The 24,966-nt window shown below is 37.9% G+C and overlaps 3 protein-coding genes and 1 long non-coding RNA gene across 4 annotated transcripts; 1 reads left to right on the forward strand and 3 right to left on the reverse strand.

Annotated features, from left to right (window-relative positions):
* Positions 1–204: 204 nt before the first annotated feature.
* Positions 205–2,513, reverse strand: LOC131682161 (uncharacterized). Its single transcript, XR_009304034.1, has 4 exons — positions 2,321–2,513; positions 1,911–2,258; positions 490–1,647; positions 205–424 (listed from the first exon to the last, which is right to left on the reverse strand). It is a non-coding gene; the product is annotated as an uncharacterized LOC131682161 (long non-coding RNA).
* A 9,126-nt stretch (positions 2,514–11,639) lies between these two features.
* LOC131685788 (uncharacterized) lies at positions 11,640–12,552 on the forward strand. The gene is made up of 3 exons (XM_058969737.1): positions 11,640–11,903; positions 11,961–12,099; positions 12,163–12,552. Exons 1-3 carry the CDS (start codon positions 11,772–11,774, stop codon positions 12,480–12,482), a joined length of 591 nt encoding a protein of 196 aa, XP_058825720.1. The 5' UTR covers positions 11,640–11,771; the 3' UTR covers positions 12,483–12,552.
* Positions 12,553–15,213, reverse strand: LOC131685789 (cilium assembly protein DZIP1L-like). The gene is made up of 3 exons (XM_058969738.1): positions 15,080–15,213; positions 14,273–15,023; positions 12,553–14,212 (listed from the first exon to the last, which is right to left on the reverse strand). Exons 1-3 carry the CDS (start codon positions 15,180–15,182, stop codon positions 12,589–12,591), a joined length of 2,478 nt encoding a protein of 825 aa, XP_058825721.1. The 5' UTR covers positions 15,183–15,213; the 3' UTR covers positions 12,553–12,588.
* A 34-nt stretch (positions 15,214–15,247) lies between these two features.
* On the reverse strand, positions 15,248–16,261 carry LOC131685790 (DNA replication complex GINS protein SLD5). Its single transcript, XM_058969739.1, has 2 exons — positions 16,027–16,261; positions 15,248–15,959 (listed from the first exon to the last, which is right to left on the reverse strand). Exons 1-2 carry the CDS (start codon positions 16,150–16,152, stop codon positions 15,384–15,386), a joined length of 702 nt encoding a protein of 233 aa, XP_058825722.1. The 5' UTR covers positions 16,153–16,261; the 3' UTR covers positions 15,248–15,383.
* Between the last annotated feature and the right edge of the window lie 8,705 nt (positions 16,262–24,966).

A 24,966-nucleotide genomic window follows, 5' to 3' on the forward strand; every position in this document is an offset into this window, starting at 1 on the left:
CTCAATCCATTTATCTCTAAATTGATAATAACATCTACTAGATGATGGAATACTTTATCGTTTTCAAAAAGCTTCCTGTCGCAAGACCTTACATAACCTGCTGTTAACACATTTTCTAGCTTAGACAAAAAGTATGAAGGTAAACATGGGATATTGTAGTATATTCCGCAAATCGATGTTGCAGCCAGAATACAGTGTCGCTGGTGTTGAAGTCACCGAAATAAATGTTAATGGGAATCACTACTCTATCGACGAATGTACTTATCCTTGATTGCCAAATAGTTCCGTCCACTAATGATCTGACAATTCCGTCATTGGATGGCTGAAGATGTTCGATGATGCAGTCCAACATACCAGGTAATTCCAAATATTTCTTTAACTGGAACTTGATAGGCAGCAACACACCCTGCACCTGGTCTTCTACCTATACGTTGAAGAAAAATCAAAGAGACCTTAAAATGCTGCACGTTTGAAGATTGCTAAATATACCATTTCGTGGACTTCACGCGAAACTCCTGGTCTTAACTCATTGTTTATGGTGTACACCACAGGATCATCATAAATCTGGTTCTCTTTCAAACGTTGGATAAACTTATACTCTGTTTGTTCTTTGAACATATCGAACATATTTTTAAGTGCAATCTCAGAATCGTATGATATACCTTGTACTGCAGATAATGAGGTAACTGCTTGTTTTATCGGCTGAATTAATAATGCTGCGATATCTTTTCGTATATCAAATACTATTTTCCTAGGTAATGAATCCTTACTTATCCATTTAAGTGTGAAACCAAGACTTAATGCAATTATATTTGGAATTAAATTGTCTACGTCGATAGCATTTTCAATCCCATGCATCTGTGCATTTTCAGGAATTGAAACGACCGTTTTTTCATCCGTGTTAGTGTGTACTTCACTTTTGTTCGTAACAGGAATTCTCACTGCAAGCTCATAATTGTGAACATTTTCGTTTTTCTCTAGTACAATTTCTCGATTACTATCGATCGCTGGGTGCTGAACAAAATGTTTTTTAAATGATGGTAGAAAGAAGAGTATGTTGATAAGATGCGACTGCAGTTATTTTGATTACATCGATAAAACGAAAGATTACTGTGCATTCTCTTTAAATGTACCAATAACTGGCAGCTCTCCAGTTGCAGTTTATTACTATGCACGTAATCATTGTACTGCATGAATCAAGTTTGAAATACGAGAAATTTTCAATTTATTGTGGTCGATGAGAAGGTCAAATTCATAAAGAATGTGGCTCACAAGATCCCATGGTCCAGAGCATTCGCGTGGGAAACGCAATTCGTAGGTTTTAAATATTTTAAAACATGTCAAGCGCCTTCTGAAAGCTATGAAAGCGATAATATACGTCGCCAAAGTATACCAGATATTCCTCTATCCGTACGATCTCAAGACCCACGACTACAATGAATGGTCGCTTCGGCTGTTTCTTTTCTGAGTAACGTATGTTGAGTCGGCCAATTCTGGTTTCAATATCCGGAAAGCACTTAACATGCATCACACATGCTTCTCGTGATTCCGCAAATGAAGGCTTCCATCTAATACTGTCTTTGAAAAAGATTTTTGAAGTGGGTAGTATATACACCAACAAGACAAACGTTAAGCAATCCTGACTATCTGGAAGTAAAAGACAATTTTATGTGCAGATATTATCAATATGACACAAAATTGAACAATCACACAAATATGCGCAATCCTTGAAAAGAAGAAAAGTGTACATTCACGTTGAATCGCTTGGGAATGTTGGGATAACTGGTCTCTTGATTTATGACATATAGCGAATCGACGTAAACGTGCGTTTATATCTTACTTACAGAGGGTGCTATTTAATGTGATAATTCAACTTGTTTTGAATGGCATAATAAAACATCTATAAATACCTTCGTTAATATCATCATTAAGTAAGTGTTTCAAGAGGGCTCTACCTCCAGGATCGGCGATATCCGCTTCAAAAGCTGGCAATATGTGCTCACGAAACTTTTTCCAGTATTCAAACAGCGAACCTTCTTTTCCCGAAAACTTATACTTAAAATCTGATTGAATCAAAGAATAACCTTGAGGATTACGAAGAGCAGGATATTCCGATAAAATATTGTCAATTGTTCGATCCGGAAGGGTTTTGATTTCATTCAATCTGTAAGGTGTTAGCTCGCTCCACTTCTGTCTCAATACCTCCCAGTCATCATCGTGATGGCGCAGCCAGGACTTTATGGCTTCATATTCCTCTTCTGTAACTGAAAAAGTAAGAAATATATTATATCAATCATAAGACATTGCTTTAAAAACAAACCTGCAGCAGGAGCGAAAATTATTTCTTCGCTTGCAGTCTCAGCTAGTGCTACTGAGATTTTGTGGTCGATATGTTTCGAACTAAAACTTACAGCAGTTTTGGGGCAGTAGTTAATGTTCCTGTCGTATAAACAACCTTTGGGATATTTTGACACTCGAACTCGCTTTCCACTAACATCAGTAGAAAATGTTGGTTGATACCATTGCAACTGAAATATTAAGTTTGAATTAGAACTGAATAAGTAGTATTATGATTAAATATATTACCTACCTATATATTAAATTTTGAATGATAACGTTAAGAATGTAATCAAACTTTACTTGTTTTTTCCTCGAAACTGGTAAAATATTACTTATTTGAAGCAAACTATTGTGACAAGCAGTGTTTATTTTGGAACGACAGGAATGGCCAAATCGCAGAGTTGGATGCTTTATTTTAGCTGGAATTCAAACAGAAATTAAATTTTCGGAGAGGTTGGATTCTGAATTGAAAACTATTATTGCATTTGAACTTGAATCGGGAATAAAAGTCTAAATTCTGGCTAGTTTGACTGGGTGTAAACATTCGTCGAATAAAGCAACTTACCTAGAAAATTCCCGATACTTTCATCCGACATACCGAAGGATGTTAAAAGCTGGTAGAGCTCAATTTGGCTTTCATTGAGATGATCGAATTTTACCTCTTCGATAAGGTCTTCCATTCCATGCATTTTATGTTCTACTACCTGGGTCCGCAATTCGTTAGTAAACGAAGAATGGAATAAAACACAATCCCCATAACCTCAAAAAAGTTTTATACAACTATACTAATGAACATGCAATAAACTATACTAATAATCATGTAAGTACTTTCGAAACTTGTAAATATATAAATTTATAAAATAATTCGGTAAATTATTTAGCATTAGTATTTTTTCGAAAATTTAAGTTAATTTTTCAAATTTTTAGAGACGAAACAAATGGCAAAGTGATACTTACACGACGAAGCTTACGATGAACCACGCACTACAATTACACTACAATCGTCACTTAAATAATTAAACTTTTTTAGCCGCTTACCACCATCGGGATTATCACAAACTTTTCTGCACCGCGTGAAAACCAAGAATGAATCGTTGGTACATCCAAAAGCAAAATGGGTGGCACGTGTAAGCAACTTTTAATTTTGTTGAACTGTCCCTTTATTTTGTCATGTCAGTCTACTAAGTGTTGCCAGAATAATGCTGTCAGTTAGTTTGAATCAATTGCTAGCATTTTTTGTTTGAACCACACAATTGTTTGGAAGGAAAAATAAATTTGTTGATTTTCGAAACGCACAGATAATAAAATTTGTAAGATTGAATCAATACTTTATTTTGGTTGATTGAATAAGAAATTTTAATTTATTATAACAAAAAATTCAAGATTAAAAATAAAGAAACAAATTATTGAAACAAACATGGATAATTCTTTTGCGTGTACTTTGCCAAACTAGTCCCAGAAGTATCAACCTAATTACTCCGGACGAAGATCGGCTGTAGAAACAAAGGTAAGCACATAATTTTAACTTCTAGAAGAACAACTTTGTCACATGTTGAGGCAGAGCGAGGTACACGATGACAAATTTACAAAATCGGATATTATCCGCTATAATCATCTCTAGGAGTAGCTACCCCGAATGTTGAGAGTCGTTTAAGCGGTATCAGAAACTATATAAGTTCCTATAATGAGCCCGACTGTGTTGTAAAACACTATAAAGCTGCAGATTGTTGGTACTCGTTGGCGATACCCTGCGTAAAACTGAGACGGGAAAAAGCAAAATGAATTTAATTAGCATCGAATGGTTTTTAATCCAATAGGTAACTTTTAGCTTCGTTCTTATTTTCCTTCAGTGAGAGAAAAACTTATAGGTATTTATCTTTTCTTTCACAGCATATCGTCCGACTATTGGAGCAATGTAGTTTTACCGATGTCTTTCACACGGTTCGGCTGATTTCACCAAATCTTAAAAAAAAATTCTACTGGTATCTGAATGGCGTATGGTATGCTGGTGATAAACGGTTCAGTCTTGGAACCCCGCACCGTCTACGCAACCAGTTTTGGTAGGGAACTGCACGCATTATGGGACGACTCAGCTCCTTTTTCGGCGAATATTATGTATTGAATTCATCGTTGCATGATTTGATGAAACGTACTAACATATGCAGATCAAGAGAATTCACAGATGAAACGCGCATTTCCATCTTAATGCTACCATCATTAGCACATCACAAAGTGTTCTCAGAAAAATTAACTCTTCGATAGTTTTGATTCCCCGATTCCACCTCGTAATAGGTTGATCTATCTTGTTCTATACAAGCTTACGTGTGCTTTGACTTGCAAAGGTTCATACAAGTCGCCAGCCAGAATTCCGGTTCGTTTTCCGACTGGACTTATCAACAGCCTATGCAAGAGCGTGTAAGCGTGAAGATGTTTGGTTTGAAGCATAGTGGCAAACTTATCAAACCCAAATGGAAAATACTGTTCAATATCGAATGCCATGTATTGATATTGACAAAAACCATACCGAGTTTCTCTATTCTGGATATGTTGATTTCCGCCATCGGATAATTATTTCAATGAATAAATCATGTACGGGCATTGAACCAAATAAAGTAGACGAATCGCGAATTCCATATAGTTACTACAGAATATTTTATCGGTTCCCTGAAATGTGGTGAAAAATAATTCACTTATTGCATGCATTTAATCTTTGCCTTTGGTATCAGATCAGGTCGTTGTAAGCACCATCCAATGTATATAGTTCTCACGTGTTTTTTGTAAACGGCCAATAAGCATGCTGTCAAAATTCACTTTGAGAGAAAATTCCGGACAAACCGTAGCTCGCCGAGAATGGATGTTAACAATTTATGAAAAAGAAAAGTTTTCTCTTTCGTCTGCTGTTGTGATTTGTAATTGGCGACTAATGGTTTGTCCAGAATTTCCTTTCAAAGTGAATTTTGACAGCATGCTTATTGGCCCTCTTCAAAAAAACGCGAGAGTTTTTTTTTCATTTTGGAGGTTATTATCTTGATATGCCTGAAACAACTGCAGTTTTCCTATGTATGGTTATCTATGTTTACATAAGATTTATTTTAAAAAACAAAAAAATCGTTTTTGCGTATTACAACGAATTTTTTTTTAAATTATGTTATATTATATATAATATTGGACCTAATATTTATCGAATGGGACGGAAAACTATATATAGCTTAAGGACCCAATTTGTAAAGATTTATCATTTGTTGCATTAGTGCGATTGGTTAAATATGCAAATTAAACTTCGGATAGCCGTTTATGAGGAGTATTGCTTATATATTAATAAAACGATATCGTTCAATTTTTCATCACGCCGCGAATGTTTTATGTATTCTGCCGTGTCTGTGTAAAGTTTTTCCGGCGATCGTTTAAATAAAAATTTCAAAAAATATTCGGAAGAATGCGATCTTTGTGATGAAAAAGACACAACGGAAAACATGCTGCTATACTGTATAAAATACACGCACGTGCGAAATCACTTCGATGGGGATTTGATTTTGACTTTTTTTCGGAACACTGTTAAATCAAATAGTAATTGGCTTCACGTGCCTCTTGTCAAATATTAGCTTTTTTCGAAAACTTAAATTCACTCACAGGAGTTTTCAAGTTTGTATGTGAAAATATATGAAAAATAGGCAATTGGGTCATTAAGCTATATATAGTTTTCCGTTCCATTCGATAAATTTTAGGTCCAATATACATAATATAACATTATTTCAAAAAAAAATTCGTTGTAATACGTAAAAACGATTTTTTTTTTGTTTTTTAAAATAAATCTCATGTAAACTTGGCAACCATACATAGGAAAACTGCGATTGTTTACATCTGGCCTATCAGGACAACACCCAAAATAAAAAAAAACTATATGCAATGGATGGTGTTTATGTCAAATAAAAATAACCCTCCGGGAAAACCGAGAAATCATGCCCCAATTTTTTCTGACAGGGCATCATTTGTCGTGAAATTCGATATGTCAAATCCTTCCTATAGTGTCAAATCCAGACTGTCAACATATTTCTTTATTTTAAATTTTAATATTATTTTCACGTTTCCTAAGTTGGAAAAAACCATTGTTGCAATCACGAAAATCAGCTTTATCGATGTAAGTAATAAAAAACTATTTTTTTCTCATTTAATGACCCAATTGAAACAATAAATTCAGTACAAAATGCCAGTATCATCTTGTGCATCCCAAAATCTGCAAATATATAGCATAAGGTGTAAGGATCAATATTACCGAAGACTGCAAATTGATCCGATTTTGCAGCACAAAAAATATTCTCATATAAAGTTATGTGTTGACTCTCTTTCTCGCACATGCTTAGAATAGGAGATTTCAAAAAAAATTGGTTGGTCTTCAAAGTTAGGGAAACTTTTTAGGGGAACCCCCAATCAATATGCAATCTTCAACAAAGCTATTCGTTATAAAATAAACTACGCGACCATAAGTTTTGAGGTACGTAGCGTTACTGTGAAATTTTTTATTGGAATTTTAGATTTTATTTCCGAGTTTCCATATATATTACTATAGAAACTTGAAACCCTTTGTGGGTGAACTAGAGTCATCAGAAAAAGCTCATATTTTGCATATGATTATCATTACCAATTACCATTCGAATTTGCAGTGTTTCGAAAAAAAGATGGGTGGGTAATGTCTGCGACATAACCGGAGAGATGTAGAATACATAAGGAACACGTTCTTCAAATATGTTGATACTCATTGGAATTTTCGGACAAAAGGTGATTTGGGCGAGGAATATTTCAAATTATTCTTTACAAAATTGATGGTGGTCCTGAAAAGGACCGGTTTTGTTGGCGTTGTTGGCCTTGGTGAGGGAGATGGCTAACGATGAAATTAATTGTTAGCATGAGGAAGTCGCGTAGTACTGGCCAATGGAAGAACAGATAATAATTGATTCCTGAAAATCAATTTTTCTTTATTCATGTAAATTATACATACTTACAAATCTAACAGAAGATTCCTGATCATATTTCTGAATCATTAGTGCGAACATTTTGTAATTTGGTTAAGTACAATGAAAGTTACAAACTTTCCAAACTCGACCTTCTGTTCATTCAGAAATATTGAAATGGGGTGTCGTGGTCACAATAAAAAAAGATGGGTGGGTAATGTCTGTCACATAACCGGAGCGTCGTGATTTCAATTCGAGACGTTAATTTAAATCTAATAATATTCAACAGAATCACGTTTGAATGGGAAATTTTCAAATAATTCTCTATGGTAATAATGGTGGTTCTGAAAAGAACCTTTGGTATCGGCGTTGGTGTTGATGGTGATGCGCTGGATCGTTGGATATTTTTGGCATGATAGTTACGTGCCTGGCGAACTGTTTTGTAGCCTCGAACAAAACGACAAGACTGGCTTCTTCGGGTACCATTACGGCTGAACTTTATAAGCTTAGCTCGACTTTGAAATCCTGCACAATCTCACGAATCAGACACTGGTAGGGCCATTTTGTTTGCTACTAGCACAGAGCTGCACAAAAAATCATTTAATGCAGTTAGTTCACGGGGGCTGCCAAAAAGCTTGAATAGAAGCATGCGACTTCAACGTTTCTCTTAAACACATGCAACAACACATTCGTTTTGGTAATACTGATAATAACAGTAGAAAGGAATGGAAAAGCAGTGCACGAAACGAGCGAGAGGATAATTTAAATTTTTGTTCCGTGTGCAAGCTACTTCTTTCCACCCAACGTATTATGTTGCTTGTTGAAAATTTGCTACACACCTTAAAATAAAAGTTTCAGTTTAACTCTCACTAGAACACAATTGATTGGTCCTAAAAAAGAACCGTTGCTTTTATTGTAATTTACGCCCACTCCCACAAACCGACCAAGTAGGCATCAGTGGCTTCATTACGGCTGAGTTTTGTAAGCGTAGCTCGACTTTGAAGTAATACACAACCTTACGAACCAGACGCTGGAATGTTAGCCAGCGGATTAGTTGCTCCGTTGCCCTTTAGTTGGGGCGAAATACTAGCATGGCGACAGTTCCTGATCGGTAGTTGGTTGCGATGGGCCACCAGTAGCTGGGGCACTTTTGCGGACCGTCATCATCGCCAACTGCTTTCCTCCGGTGGACTGGCTGCTTGCTAGTGCTTGAACGAATACGAATGATGAGAAAAACCGAACGACCAATATTCATATATGAACACACGAGAAAGCACTACTATCGCTCGTTTTCGTTCCATTCCTTTCCGTTTGGCTACCAATACTAGCATAACCAAAACGAATATTCTGTCTTTCCATCGCCTTCAATCTAGTGGCCAGTGCTAACAAACTTGCATGTTCAGTTTTTCAATAACAACATTCAAACAATATTTTCAAAGAATGTTGCAGATTTGAAAAGAAGGAAGGAGAAGATTTTCACAAATTTAAATTCTTTTGTTTTATTTGTTAGCGCTGATAAAGGCTATTTAGTTTGCTACTAGCAAGGAGCTGCACAAACAAATCGATTTATGCAGTTAATCAACGGAGGCTGCCAAAAAGTTCGAATAAAAGCATGCGACTAGTGTACTTTGCATGTTCTATATTTTATCAATACTAGAGAGGATCAATAAAATAATTCAAATTGTTATAGCGACATGCAATTGTGGCAACACTGGCCATGAGATGGTGGGGGAACACGCACATTCGTTTTAGTTATGATGGTAGTAGCAGCAGAAAGGAATGGAAAAGCAGTGCACGAAAACGAGCGAGAGAAGATAATTTAAATTCTCTTTCTTTCTTTCCACACATCGTATTTCTTATATTGCTTTCTGAAAATTATTTGTTATACACCATAAAATGTAAATTTCAGTTGAACTCTTATTAGAACACAATTAATTGGTCCTGTAAAGAACCGTTTATTGTTTTATTGCGGGAGCATAATTCAGACGCACTCCCCGCGGACACGGTGAGCTAGAAAGCACTATTTTGCATTCTCGAACAAACCGACCAAGTAGGCATCGTTGGCTTCTCGGGGCATCATTACGACTGAGCTTTGTAAGCGTAGCTCGACTTTGCAGTCCTGCACAATCTCACGACCCAGACGCTGGAACGATAGCCTACTCTGTTGCCCTTTAGTTGGGGCGAAATTCTTGCAGGGCGACAGTTCCGATGAGTCACCAGTAGCTGGGGCACTTTTTCCGTCCGTCGCTATTGCCAACTGCTTTCCTTCGGTGGACTGGCTGCTTGCTAGTGCTTGAACGAATACGAATGATGAGAAAAACCGAACGACCAATATTCATATACGAGAAAGCACTACTATCGCTCTCTCGCTCGTTTTCGTGCCATTCCTGCGCCTTTCCTTTCCGTTCGGCTACCAATACTAGCATAACCAAAACGAATATTCTGTCTTTCCATCGCCTTCAATCTAGTGGCCAATGCTAGCAAACTTGCATGTTCAGTTTTTCAATAACAACATTCAAACAATATTTTCAAAGAATGTTGCAGATTTGAAAAGAAGGAAGGAGAAGATTTTCACAAATTTAAATTCTTTCGTGTTATTTGTTAGCGCTGATAAAGGCTATTTAGTTTGCTACTAGCAAGGAGCTGCACAAACAAATCGATTTATGCAGTTAATCAACGGAGGCTGCCAAAAAGTTCGAATAAAAGCATGCGACTAGTGTACTTTGCACGTTCTATATTTTATCAATACTAGAGAGGATCAATAAAATAATTCAAATTGTAATAGCGACATGCAATTGTGGCAACACTGGTCATGAGATGGTGGGGGAACACGCACATTCGTTTTAGTTATGATGGTAGTAGCAGCAGAAAGGAATGGAAAAGCAGTGCACGAAAACGAGCGAGAGAAGATAATTTAAATTCTCTTTCTTTCTTTCCACACATCGTATTTCTTATATTGCTTTCTGAAAATTATTTGTTATACACCATAAAATGTAAATTTCAGTTTAACTCTTATTAGAACACAATTAATTGGTCCTGTAAAGAACCGTTTATTGTTTTATTGCGGGAGCATAATTCAGACGCACTCCCCGCGGACACGGTGAGCTAGAAAGCACTATTTTGCATTCTCGAACAAACCGACCAAGTAGGCATCGTTGGCTTCTCGGGGCATCATTACGACTGAGCTTTGTAAGCGTAGCTCGACTTTGCAGTCCTGCACAATCTCACGACCCAGACGCTGGAACTATAGCCTACTCTGTTGCCCTTTAGTTGGGGCGAAATTCTTGCAGGGCGACAGTTCCTGATCGGGTTGCGATGAGTCACCAGTAGCTGGGGCACTTTTTCCGCCGTCGTCATCGCCGACTGCTTTTCTTCGATGGACTGGCTGCTTGCTAGTGCTTGAACGAATACGAATGATGAGAAAAACCGACCGACAGATATTTATATAATCGCGCTAATATGCACTACTATCGCTTTCTCGCTCGTTCTCGTGCCGTGCATGAGCCTTTCCTTTCCGTCCGGCTTCTAATGGCCTAACCAAAGGAATATGCCGTCTTTCCCCCACCAAGTGCTCTCGTCAAGCAACCCAATGCGAATAACCATACGAACAAACATGTAATGGACCTATATATAAACTTTTCATTATTTTATTGTTCGGTTGGTCTACCATAACGACGGCTCTGTGCGGGATGGGCTGAAAATTTTCACTTTTCCGAGTCGTTTTCGAAAGATTTTTCAAAACACATTTTTTTTGTTATTAGTACATGTTATACATACTTCAAATTTTAATACAGCATAGAGGAACATATTTGCAACAAATTGGTCTAAAAATCAAATCATTCTGTTAAGTATGATAAAAGTTATTAACGTTCAAAATCTGACGCGGCGCCGCAGCCGATATTTTGAAACGGGACCCCTATATTGAAACCTTAAATGTATTCTACATTAAAAAGTCAAAATTGTTGCCGGTCTAATGGGGATGATAAAAGAAGTATACAAGACATAGTACATGATAAAATGGAGTGAATAATGATGAAATGAAAAACAAACTGAAATTCGTTCGAATGGAAGGATAAAAATGTAACGACTTGTAACGACTAACCGCCACAGCCACTGGCGTTTATGAGGCACAGTTCCTCGGGCCAAAAAACACAAACTGCAACAACATTATTGATAATATATAATGTTACAGCGAAAATAATTTCTCTATACATTTCTACTCGGGTTCACATATTATAGTTGTACCAGAGACATTGAACATTTCTTATTCCAGCCATTTCACCACATCGTCACCCCTAGCAGCTCAAATTCGTTGGGTATCGACTTGACAGGAAATGTGCCAATTTTTGTTTACAACCTGTTAGGGGATCCATGCCGTCCACGCAGATACTCTTTTCGTGTTATATTTCGGCAGACAAAACCAGTGAAAAAATAGAATTATTGTAAAATCTGTTGTAAAAAGTGATAGATACGTTAGCTACAATGGCTATCGTACCACCATCGCTTGCCCAGCTTCAGGCGCAGTTCAAGGAAGTAGTCGAGAATGTTTTCAATCGATGGACAGCACTTCGTCTCGCGGTGGAACACGGAATGGGTGGATCGTTGGGTGTGAACGTAAGTCATTACTTAAACGACGAGTACTTCATCTTACAGCACTTTCCTATATTTTAGACCGCGTTGGAAATCATAGACTATATTACTTGCTTTTGTACGGAAAATAAAAAAGTTGATTCTCACGATTTGCGGGAAGTTCTCGAGGAGATCATGGATCAAGAATTCGAAACCATCTGTGAGGATGAATCGATTGACGGTAATTGACATGCTTTAATCTGTCTGTAATTTTAATTAACCTTAAACGGTCAACCCTTTTCAGAAATTAGCGATATTTTAATGAGGCACCTTAGCTTACTGAAAGAGAACAAAGTAGACCAGATAAAGGCAGAATTATCCCGATTAGGACCATGCGAGAATTGGATTAAATCGGGTAATCGGATTAAAATGCAACATTTGGATGATAGCAGCGGTACCGAGGACGATGAAATGGATTATCAGGACCAAGATATGGAATCTGTACCAACGACAGGAGCTGTCGGTACGAGCACAACACCGAGTATACATGGCTCTACGTCTGACTTTTTAGAAGAGGATACGGAACCTGGTTGGACACAGGTTTGCCACAGGAGGCGAAAATAAAGCTTGGTTATGATCTACTTATGGTAAAAGGAGGCTGTAGATAAAGTACATCGGTAAGGAAATCCTGTAATTTGTGTGCTAGCTTTTATTATCCGAATTTCTGTAACTATTTTTCATCTTCAAAACTACTAATATTCCAATCGGACTCATCTTCGGCTTTGGACAGCGATGGTCCAGTCGCAAGATTCGTGTCATTAGATGCTTTACTTTCCAAGTTAAACAATACTCTCTTTTTGGGAACTGGTGGTTTAGTTTGCAAGGGTACTGCATCTAAAAGAATACTCAAATCTGAATCGTCCCGCTCATGCTTGTGCTCCTGAGTGATGATACTTTCGGGTGGTGTTCGAACTCGCTTAACTGGCGTTTCGAGTAATCGTTCCAAATGTCGCTCGTACTCGGGTTTTCGAGTTGATCTTAGAAGGGGAACCGGACTGCTAGGCAATATATCAGGAATGGGATTAATTTCCGCTTGAACAGTTATTACATCGTCGTTGGTGAGTTTTATTTCTGGAACAGTTACTAATGAGGACGAAGTAAGAACTGGCTTTACTTTGAAGGGGTTTGCAGTGGAACCGGATGAAACCGTCAACCTATCAGCCGTTGTAAGTTTAAGTTTGCTGGGAAGTATTTCAATCGATGGTTTTCTTGTCGAACTTGGTAGAGGCGACCGCGACTTGATATTTGGTCTCACTGGAAGAGCGATAGATTCTCGTTTTCCAGATTCAATAGGTTGGTTACCGGTACTCAAGTTGGACGTTTGTTTGATCGTCTCTCCCATTTTGCTTCTGGCGAGCTGATCTACTTTGGCGACCAGTTGATTTCTCATAATAAAGAAATTTCGATTTTTCTTCTTATTGGCATCCCGACGTTCTGCTAGTACTACAGAGGCCAAATTAAGATCCTCTTTCGGCAGTAACCTGGTTTTGGAGTCAATTCCTAAGCCTTTGAGACGACTTTTGAAAGTGCTCATTATTATTTTTTTAGGTGAAATGGGTGGTTTTTCTAATTTGTTGCACTTTTCCAGATTTTTCTCGGTTGGACTCGCGTCCTCTCGTGCTAGTAGTTCTCTTCTAGCTGTTTCCAGTGTCCTTATTTCTTCATCGCTCTCAATCTCTTCCGTTTCTTCCGAAGAGATATTACTTTCGATTGCCTCATCAATACATAACGCTTCTTCCGCTTCCGTCTTAGGTATAATTGTCTGCTCACTTAAAATTGCTGACGATAAAGGTTCTTCATCTTTTTCTACTACGTTTAATTCGATTGAACGTTGCTCTAGAGTATTTGTTGACGCATCTGCCTTTTTAACGGCCAACGCGCGTTGCTCCATCATTCGTTCAAATTGTTTAATTTTATCCTCATAAACCAACTCGACATTTTCTACCGTTTCTCGAACCTGTTTCTGGCTATTCTGATACATCCGCTCCAGCTCATGGTACCGTTCCTTCCATATACTATCCAGTGCTGGGTTTTGTTCGACAGGTAGCATAGAATGATTATGAGATGCAACGGTTGCATTTATTCGATCACGTTGTTCCAACTCCCGTAACGCGTCGGTCATATTTTGACGGACATTTTCAATTTCTTGGTTAAACTTTTCTCGTTCCAAAGCTTTCCAGCTTTCAAACTGTTCTTTCTGTTCTCTTACGATAGCTTCCAGGTCAGTTTTAGAGATGTAGTCCAACGGCGGTAACTGATGCCGTGTTGGCGATGGCGAAGCACGTGTTGATACGCTGGAAATAATATTTTATTAAATCAATGCGTATTCATTTCTGTCTAGTTTAAATACTTACCACGGTGAAATTTCTGACTTACTAGTCTGAACTTCCTGCTCATTAACATCTTTCGTATCTTCCAGATTAGTCTGAATACCAACATTGTGATGATCAATGTTACTCCTGCAGTGATCATTCTGATCCCTATCACCGGTTCGTACCTCCCTGCTGCAGCCGTGGCAATGATACTCCCGACTACGTTGATCCATTAAATCCTTTTCCGCGGCATTGAGCCTTTCCTTGAGTTGCTTAACTTCTAACTCCAGCTTGATGGTGTTGATGAGATGTGTATCTGTCTCAGACAATTTACGATTGGTACCTGATTTTAATTCATTTGTGGTACTAGTTCCAAGTTCAACATGCTTTCGGGCTACGTGTGCATTGAGCAGTTCCATACTTATGAAATTTTTCGTGCACTTCGTACATGGATAAACCATTTGTTGGGTTTGATTTTCTACCTTTTGCAATTTCCGATGTAATGCGCTCAATTCTTCATTCTTTCTTCGACACATCTTTTCCAGTCGGCTGTTATCTCTCTGAACATCCTGGGCCGAGTTCCTTATTTCTACAATAGTTTCGTCTAGAAACTGTTTACAAAACAACAAATACTGAATACTGAATTGGGCCAAAATGAAATATTTGCCAATCGCTGGATCCAATATTCGATTTTGAAGCACCGAACCGATTGGAACTTCGGAAAGGTGAGGAATGAATTCGTCTAGTTTTTCGTAATCTTTTTCGCCCACGATTGCGTACGGATCAATCGAAGCTGCCAAAATATCTCATTATATAATTGCAAAAATAAAACACGATTAACCAACTTACCGATGAATCTCCAATCGATACAGTGTCCTGTTGATAGTTCTCGAATAGTAAAACCAGCCTCACGAGCAATTTTGGGAAAATTATGATTCCATTTGTGAGCCATCGAGTCTCGAAAAAAACTTTGTTTTACTATTAAAAACTACATTTGATGATCACAACATTGTTTTTATTTGTTAGCTTAATGAGAAAATACAAAAACAACGAGCCAAACATTTCGTTGCCATGGCATTGACGAAATATCTCAAGGTGAGTGCAGTACTAGAACTATCACGTGCACTCCTAAACGTAGTGTTTATTTTTTATCCTATAATAATTCCACAATCCCTTCTAACACCAGTGGTTCCACATCGCGGTACTTAAACATATGAATCGAACCCGCAGCAATGTTGATTGTCTCGTGATCGGCACTGATCGAAAACTCGGCGACATTTTCCTTCGCGCGAATAAACACGTGACTGTCGATGTTGGGAACGACTTTTCGCACATGCTCATCATCCTGATGATTCTGGGGAATATGTCTAACCGCTAACTGATAAAAATGCGTTTCGATACCTTTGTAAAAATCAGTTGCAAACTGAAGCTCTCCCGGGGAAAGTCTCTTACTGTCCGGCGATCGCTTGGATTCCTCGTCGAGAATATGAAACGCATACTCTTCGATCTTCTGCAACCTACAGCGATGGTAGCTAGCCAACACGTACCTAATCCGTTCAACTTCCATCCGATGAGCTATGTATAACATTTCATTCTTGTTTGTGTTGGCTAAATTTTCTTCCATGTACACAAGCTGGCTCATTACCATGTCCACAATAGCTTCCTCGTACGGCAGAATTTGAACGGCAAACTTTTCATTCACCCATGCCCGCTGTAACGTATCCAGCACCTGTAAACGTCATAATTTATAAACAAGCTACAAAACACTTCCAACGAACAGCCGACTAGCCTTATACCTGCTTGGATGTCATCGGAATTTCCTCCTCATCTAGGTCCTCTGGCTCATTGGTATCATCTTCTCCCAATGCAACCATCTCGGCCACTAACCGATCATCTTCTGGGTTGATTTCAGCTTGTTCCATCCTTGACAGTATATAAGCTCCACAATTTCACAATCTAAAAATAAAAACCTTCCAACAACCCCGGCAACTGAAACGAAAACAAACTATATGCTCGCTTCAGTTGAGATTCTCGCGCTGCGCAGCATAACTGTCAAACAGAGCTCAGAAACATACAAATTTAACCCAGCGGTGCAAGCAGCTACACGTATGAACAATGTATCTAGCTATAGCTACACTGAGCTAAAAAAACTTTAAATATATAAGAAATTATCAGGCAACTATCACCGTGCGATGAGGGTACCCGGACAGAACGGAACATCGTAATTGATAGTCGAAACATTGCATTTACAACAGTTATCATTGTTAACAACAGTTTTTGTCGTGACTAACGACTTACCTTTCAATATAGGGGCCCCTTTTCAAAATTTCGGAAGAAAAATGATGTAAGATTTTGCACACTTATATTTTTTGTTGTACTGAATGGATTTAATCAATTTCTTCGGCCTTTTGTCGAAAATACAAATAATGTTGTATTAAATTTTGGAACGGATTGCCAATCTTGTTTCATAACTCGGAAGGAAAACGCTCAACGCTTGCTACCGATACGTTGTTCGCTATATAAAATTTGTTTAAATAGTTCAAAAACTACTTTAAATGAGAATCAACATTAATGATAAAACCTATAAATAGAGGTGTCGCAGCTTTTCTCAAAGCCAGACGTGTGTAAGACGCAATGCATAACAGACGTGCGTGGTCGTAAGAAGCTGCATCGGACGACCAATCAAATCGGCCACCACCGGAGAGAAGAAGAAAAACGTTGGTGGAGGTGAGAAGACCAAAAAGCCAAAGGCTAAGAAACGCAGTCACTGAAAGGCGGTAGCAACAGCCACTAAAAATGCCACCAAAACATCGAAGGCTGCAGCGAACAAGCCGAAGACCCCAAAGCCAAAGAAGGCCGCCAAACCTGCCAAGAAAGCTGCCCGAAGAAGGTAAGTAAATTCACGCGTTTCTTAATCTACAAACCTAATCTACAAACCTAAATCTACAAACCTAAAGATTATTGCAATTCCTTCCAAGCAAATCAGTGAATGTGGCAACTCTGCCACTAAGCGAAAGCTACACCAAAACGAATGATGAAAATATTTTCATTTATCGCACAAAAGGATGGCCTTCCATCTGCAACGAAAAGTTAATAAATAGGAACGCCTTGATGCAAAGCGTGCTCATTCGGTGTGAGCTGCGAAAGGGGAATGATCATTTGTGTGTACGCAGTCAAACAATCTTCGGCAAGGTTTGAATCGTTTCAAAAGATTCTCGTCTTGTACCACCATAGTTATCTACAAACCAGCCTTATTAGGACGAATGCAAAATGGAAAAAGAATTTAATTAGAAAGTTTCTTTTATTAACTAGTATTAAGTTTGCGCTTGTTAATTCTGTACTTTTACCAGTGAATCATAAGAAAATGTTTTGAAGTAGAATACTTCTAACGTTTCAATATAGGGGTCCCGTTTCAAAATTTTCTGCCGGAAATTTACCCGATTTTTTAAACGTGAATTTCTGCCGTTGTACTGAATGGAAAAAGATGAGTTGTTAATGTATATGACATAACAGAGATGTCGTGACCATACTTCGAAGTTATTTAAAATCTTGCAAAGCATAAATTGACATAATTTCAATGATTGTTCCTATATGAATGAAATGACAAACTTTCAGGTTAACACGGCAATAACTTTGCAATTTATAAAACAATTTTTAGTTATCATGTAATAACTGTCATCTCTTCCAAACTATTTAACCCTCTGCTGCCAACGCCGTGGTTTTGCAGGGTTAAGGATAATCATTGTAAAAAATGTCCAATACACGATTTTATGTTGTTACCTCCACTAAAACCACTTCAAAACACTCCCACCTGTCATACAAGTCATACATTGTCTGCTTGTTGAAATCATTATATGAAATTATTGACCTGTATTCAATGCGGAGAACTCGTTAATAAAATTGTTTTACTGAATAGATTAACGAACGGGATCCCCAGTAAAATTTCGCTGAGCCCGGTGAATCGAACTTAATGCGTAAAATTTAGCCATTTGAAAGAGATACAAGCAGAATTTTAAGAATATGATCATAGCGGTTATGTCCCAGACATTACCCGCCCCTAGTTTTTCGCTAAGCGTGATTCATTTCTGTACGCTAGGAAAAAGATTCCGATGGTTCTTTTGAGAGATTTTATCATTGATATTTCAAAGCAAGATAATATGAACTTTGTTCATTTCATGAATGAATGTCTCAACGAGCTTAGAATCCCCTATCAACGCAGACGCCAACAACAAAGGTTCTTTTCAGAACCACCATAATTATTGTAAAGAAAAACTTGAAACATTCTCACATATTTCCTATACTTACTATAAAAGATGGGTGGATAATGTGCTAGACATTACCCACCCATCTTTTATAGTAACATCAATGTTTTTGTTTCAGTACTTTCTATGAATTTACACAAAAATGACGCTTTTCGTTTTTTTGCGAATTTTATTCATTATTATTTTCAAACTCACTTTTTTTTGCCACGGCGTCCCATTTTACCGATTTGTGGAACATTTTCCAGTTTTTACAACTTTGGTAAAAAGATATTATATATAATGTGATGTATAAGAGAAATCTAGTTAAATATTTTCATTTTACAGGCTGGCAATCGTGAACATCCGGGCCAGTTTGTGGCCTGCGTGGTCGATCATCAAAAAAAGACAAAAGCGAGGATAAAAGACAACAAATGTCACGAGTATGTTCGGCGGAACATAAACATGTATCAAGTAAGTAGAAGTATGATTCAATATTGCTACGACTGCTAAAGGTTTTGTTTGCTAACTTTTTATTTCACGATTTTTCATTCTTTTTTATTTTATTTTTCGATAGTGCGTAAAAAGAGCTTTCAGTATCCGTATAGATATTAAATCTCTATCCATGAATTAAAGTTATCTTTTAAATAGTTTTTTGTAAAATATGCGGTTGAAGTAATATGGCGGCGACGCACGCGGGGCAAGTTTGTGCTACTATTTGCAGTGCAAATATAGGCATCAAATATTTTTATTTTTGGAATTCACTCCAAAGTAAAACTTTGTGTATCTCGTCAATAAAGGGGATATTTACTTCGGCCAAATCGGCCTAAAGAATTTCAAAAATATGCTTTTGAATATGGGATACGCGTCAAAGTAAAATGCCGGGGTATTGAGCCTGAAATATATTGGCAGTTGTCGGTTAATATACAATTTTATTGAAAAGACATTCAGCGCGAACCTTTGATATAATTGAATCTCCATTTTCTGGCGTACTCATACATACCGCCAACTTACCCCGGGGCCGGGGTAAATTGGTGGGATTTCCGCGTCACACATTTTTGTCTACAAAAACAAAGACAATACAACAAACACTTTGATAAAATTCAGGGATGTTGGCTATAGCCGCATATTCTATTTTGCAAGATCTATCTACATCAAAGCGCTAAAAAAGGGAAACTGAACACACCGCAAACCAGCCCCGGTTTCCTCTAAACATTTTTGTTTAAAGTGAGTCAGCGTCTACTTTCGTGGTAGTCGTGGGATACGTGGTAAGTGAAATAAGAATGTAATAGACATTTCCACAATTCTATTGGACAAAACCAGCTAATGAATCATAGTTTGGATAAATGAGAAAGGCGCAATTGTACCACTAGGTGGATTAAAACAGGTTTTTTATGTAAAAATCGGTTTTACAACGAAATTGATTGTAGAAACAAAACATTTGATTGTATTTTCAATGTACATTTTGCATAATATCTGATTCTTTTACATCGTTTTTCATTGTGATGTAACAATGAATATCGTTGTAATTCCGTTATACATTTTTATTCGGGTATGGTTGAACAATTTGAAATTTTGTACCAAGTACAAATAAATTACAAATTATGTCTAAGAAAATTACAAAATTGGAACAAAATACTACAATCCAGGTTTTGGGTAGCGGTGTACGACCTTGTATCCTCCCTTTGTATTAGGCACTACCTGCATATAAACATAAATTGATTCATTCATAGCCATCTTACATGGTGTCAGAAATCGATTACGCTCGTGATATTTTTGCCTTTCTCATATCAAGAAAGGCTGTGCAATCACTCCAAAAATCGATTGTCCAACGGAGGGCCGAGTGTCACATCTTATTCGATTCAGTTCGTCGAAATCGTAAAATGTCTGTGTGTATGTATGTGTGTATATATGTGTGTATATATGTATGTGTCAAATAAAGTAACTCAATTTTCTCAGAGATGGCTGAACCGATTTGGACAAACTCAGCTTCAAATTAACGGTATAACGCTCCCAAAAGACGCTATTGAATTTTTAGTTGATCGGATTTCCGGTTCCGGAGTTACGGGTTGAAGAGTGTGGTCACACAGCAAATTTCTATATAAACTGGTAACCCTATGCTGTCCGAATGATGTAATACATATTCAAATACGTTCAACATTACTTGGATTTGCGGGTCTAGATCACTAATGACCAATTAAAGTAGTTTTGACCACATTGGTCACCCCCTGTTTGATGAACCACGCCTGGCTGATTCGTCGGCCGCTTCGTTACCATTCCTTGGTAGCCTGGTATCCAGAATATCCTTACTCTATTCCGCGTTGCCAAATGTGGTAAAGATGTGATGCACTCCTAAACCAGTTTGGAATCACATTTTGACGACCTTAATGACAACAGTGCTGCTTAGCTGTCTGAAAAAAATTGCGATTTTTCCATGTCTGTAGTTTCGTTTCCTACAGACCTCCGAGCAAGTGTATATTACAAATATCTCTGCCTGTAAAACTGTAGGCCACTTTCCCATTGAAATCGCTTCTTTAATTCTTGGTCGTAGACTCCCGAGCCAGTCAGCTCACCCATTTTAGAACCATCTATATAGAATGATACTGTACCTTGAGGTACTTTGGGACCCCCTACATCCCGTATCTGACGATCCACTATGTGGACCTCATATGAGATATCGAAGTTCGGTTTAGTTTATCTTGAACTGTTGTCAAGACAGAGTTTAGTTTGAGTTCCTTTATTATACTCAAGTGACCATTTAAATCCCCATCAAATAGTGGTTTACCCTTTAGCACTCACAGAGAGCCAAGTCTCGCCTTCCTCATAACATGTTTGTGCAATGAAGATAGATGAAGCATGGCTTCCATAGATGTAGTGGGTGTTGATTTCATAGCGCCTGTGATAGAATGGTATGTAACGAAAAGTGGTCCAATTTTAAACGCATATAATTCAGCCATCTCCTCACGATAAATTTTCTTATTTTTGCGCATATCGCCCCGAAATACTTCTAAGAATAGATTCCAATAGATAAACCCAAAGATTTTTGATATCATGGCATTAAAAATTTAAATAATGTTCAACCGAATCAAAATATCGCTCATTTACACACAAAAGATAGCGCTTCCCAAGTCCGGCACGGCAGATTTGTGTACCTAACGGATTTGGCCGGACAAGCTCAGCTGCCTGTTGAACGGCAGGCGGAGCAGATCACTGCGCTGTGTGTTTCCACAGCCACTGTAGCTGAGTTAGAAGTCCGCTACACTGGCTATGGAGGTACGCTACCCAGTGCCGTCCAACACGCGACTGAGCTTGTCCGTTCGAACACTATGCTTTCTTTTGTGTTGTGCTCGTTTCCAGCACACTTTTATGTACAACTCGAACTCAATTATTCGTACACAAAATCGCTTGTGTATTCGAGCTCAATTTTTCAAACACGGTTAACATACTAGTTGTCTCTTTCGCTCTACCCATCATCATCATCAGCGTTGACTCATTTTGCTTTGTTCGCTTGGGTTCAATGTTTGCAGTGAATGTGTAGGTAGGTATATCTAATTTGTTTGCGATTGTATGCGTAACCTGCATGATAGCAATCTGTGCTTTCGTTGCGCAAAGACGAAAATTTTCTTAGCAACAAATTTACGCGGATCAATGGAAAGCACAACGAAAGTTTATTATTTACGTTCGATCCATTCATTGATTCATTTCCACTTCACGTGATTAATTTCCATTCAGCCTATCCTATTTTGATTCTACTAATAGGTACATACTACAAAGCCTATTTATAAATGAATACACTGTCACTCGAAAAACCGTTGCAAAAACGCATCTAAGTCCATATATACAATTGTTTTCGATTCTTGTATATTTATAGACCACTGCATTCGCTACATTTGTATGCGTACTTTAGGAAAGTTACAATAATGGCAAAATATAACTAGAAAGCTTGGTCTATATATGAAATGTTCTGTGTTATATTCTCCAAAATTTGATTTTTTTTACCGGTCCGGGTTTTTTACCACACACAATCGAAAAGTTTTTACAATTTTTAAAAGCTGACCTTGTGCTATAAAGATTGTTAGTTCGGTCACGGTTTTCTGTTTTCTTTCTTCAGATCTTCTCAAATAAGTTTAGTAGGATTCGATCACCTACTACGAATGAAATGACCTGGTAACCAAGAAGGTTTGGTTCAATATGTAACATTCGATGTTGATTGGTTGTGCTTTAACTATACGTAAGTAATATATTTGATTTATTATTAGTCTAAATGTACTAAGAAAATAAATATTTTACATTAAGTAGTATAGTCCAACGCCTACAGTTCGTGCAACCCCATAAAGGGCGAACACGAAATTATTGCGACACCGAAAATGTCATGCCAATTTTCTTATAATGTTTAAAATCAAACCAAAATTTTAGGGTAGTTTTATACATATATTTACTTCAAAAATCAAAAGAGAAGTTAATCGATGGAGCCTTGAGTGTAAAATTGAACGCATTTTCTCTTGATGCCCTCCATCAAAGTCTTTACAGTGTCATCCGGTACCAGTTTCTCAGTTTTTTTCCATTTTCTTAACATGTCCTTCTCGTCTTTGACTGTCTTCTTGCTCTTCCGAAGTTTCCGCTTCATCATTGCCCAGTACTGCTCCACCGGGCGCAGCTCCGGACAGTTTGGCGGATTCATGTCCTTTGGAATAAAATGGACAGAATTGGCCTCATACCACTCCAGGACACTTTTAGAATAGTGGCATGATGCCAAATTTGGCCAAAATAGCGGAGCTTCGTTGTGCTGCTGCAAGAACGGCAAAAGGCGCTTCTCGAGGCACTCAGATTTGTAGATCTCGCCATTTACTGTGCCCTTTCGACATTTTCTTCTTCTTAAATTTGTCGTCCACATAGAACTTGCTCTTGCCGGTGAAAAACTCCAACCCCGGAATTGGCTTAAAATCGGCTTTTATATACGTTTCGTCGTCCATCACACAGCAGCCATATTTTGTCAGCATCTTCTCGTAGAGCTCCCGTGCCCGAGTTCTAGCCGTCGATTGATGCCGCTCATCGCGGTTTGGGAAGTTCTGTACCTTGTATGTATGTAGTCCAACTCTCTTCTTTGCATTCTGGACGTAGCTCTGCGACATGCTGATCTTTTTAGGCAAATCACGGCTTGAGACGTTGGGAATTGCTTTAATCATCCGCTTCACCTTTCCCTCCGTCTTTTTGTTCTCCGGTTCCGGGTTTCTTCCAGCTCCTTTGCCGTGGTCCAACGTCAACCGCTCTTGGAACCGCTTCAACACTCTGGAGACGGTTAAATGGTGAATATTCAACATTTTTCCCAACTGCCGATGCGACAGGTCAGGAAATTCCAGGTGTTTGGAAAGAATTTGTTCTCTCGACTCGCGTTGGTTCACCTCCATTTTCGTTGAATCGAAAAACACGACTTCGAGTTTGACAGCATGTAAACAATACACATCAATGAGAAAGTGTGCAAAGTTTGGTTGATTTTTACCCAATGGTAAAAAAGTTATGCCCTGTTGAATGTGTCGCAATAATTTCGTGTTCGCCGTTTAGGGCTGCCCCTTGCAGTTTTTTCCATCTCTTTTTCTCAATAAAAAATCCGAAGACCTTAAGCACCTGACAACCAATTAAACAACTCAAAATAAAGTTTGTTTGCATTCGAGAAGTTTCAAGGCGAGTGTTGTTAGGCTCGTATCAATGTGCGTTCGCTGTCATTTTTAGCAACTAGCTGAGCCAAGAAATCAGCTTATGTTGGTTTCATTCATTTTTCAAAGAAACGTCAAAACATTCACCCTCTTGAGTAGGTGCTACCCCATATTGTATGACGTGCCTTGGCATCACATCCAATAATAAAGGGCTTGTTTACGCTTCTGCAATACTTTGTTAGGGCATCGATTTCCAAAGGTGTCAACCCACAAATATTTTCAAAGTTTTGCCAAGCATATAAAACTAAACTGAAAAAACTAGACATGTTAACATCACATAGAAAACACTCGAATTGATTAAATTGTAAAACACATTAAAAGGATACGTTTACTATTTGAATATCTAATAGAGTGTGGACAATGTGATTTTCAAGTGGAATTCTTGCAAACATTATATGAAAATCACATATAATAATTATCGTGCAATAATTATATTAGGTTCTTTACCGACACAGTTTACGTCACTTTTCTTGACAGTTCACTGGTACTGTTTACATGGATTTGGAAAAATTTTGTGGGCAACTAGATTCGCTCTAAGCAAATCGCAAACAATATTTCTAATGGCGTTTTTACTTGACCCCGAAACTGAGTCAGGTTCTAACCCCAACTGCTATCAGTTCATACATGTTGACAGCAGCTGAGGTTAAAACTGACTCAATTTCGCTTCAAGCAAAAACAACATAAGTCCATGTAAACAGTACAAGTGAACTGTCAAAAATAACCACTCGAGTTCATTTTTAACGTCACCGTAAAGTATTCAATTATAATTAGAAACGAATGCAAA

Source organism: Topomyia yanbarensis, chromosome 2, assembly GCF_030247195.1.
Source record: "Topomyia yanbarensis strain Yona2022 chromosome 2, ASM3024719v1, whole genome shotgun sequence".
In the NCBI taxonomy this organism is placed as follows: Eukaryota; Metazoa; Arthropoda; class Insecta; order Diptera; family Culicidae; genus Topomyia; species Topomyia yanbarensis.

What these genes read in the sequence shown, in the direction of transcription:
- LOC131685788 (XM_058969737.1), top strand. Translation starts at nt 11,772, where the DNA reads ATGGCTATCGTACCACCATCGCTTGCCCAGCTTCAGGCGCAGTTCAAG. An exon ending in GTGGATCGTTGGGTGTGAAC is followed by an intron (nt 11,904 to 11,960) that starts GTAAGTCATTAC and finishes CCTATATTTTAG; the next exon opens with ACCGCGTTGGAAATCATAGA. An exon ending in TGAGGATGAATCGATTGACG is followed by an intron (nt 12,100 to 12,162) that starts GTAATTGACATG and finishes AACCCTTTTCAG; the next exon opens with AAATTAGCGATATTTTAATG.
- LOC131685789 (XM_058969738.1), bottom strand. Translation starts at nt 15,182, where the DNA reads ATGGCTCACAAATGGAATCATAATTTTCCCAAAATTGCTCGTGAGGCT. An exon ending in TATCGATTGGAGATTCATCG is followed by an intron (nt 15,024 to 15,079) that starts GTAAGTTGGTTA and finishes ATATTTTGGCAG; the next exon opens with CTTCGATTGATCCGTACGCA. An exon ending in AAGTCAGAAATTTCACCGTG is followed by an intron (nt 14,213 to 14,272) that starts GTAAGTATTTAA and finishes TATTATTTCCAG; the next exon opens with CGTATCAACACGTGCTTCGC.
- LOC131685790 (XM_058969739.1), bottom strand. Translation starts at nt 16,152, where the DNA reads ATGGAACAAGCTGAAATCAACCCAGAAGATGATCGGTTAGTGGCCGAG. An exon ending in TTCCGATGACATCCAAGCAG is followed by an intron (nt 15,960 to 16,026) that starts GTATAAGGCTAG and finishes TGACGTTTACAG; the next exon opens with GTGCTGGATACGTTACAGCG.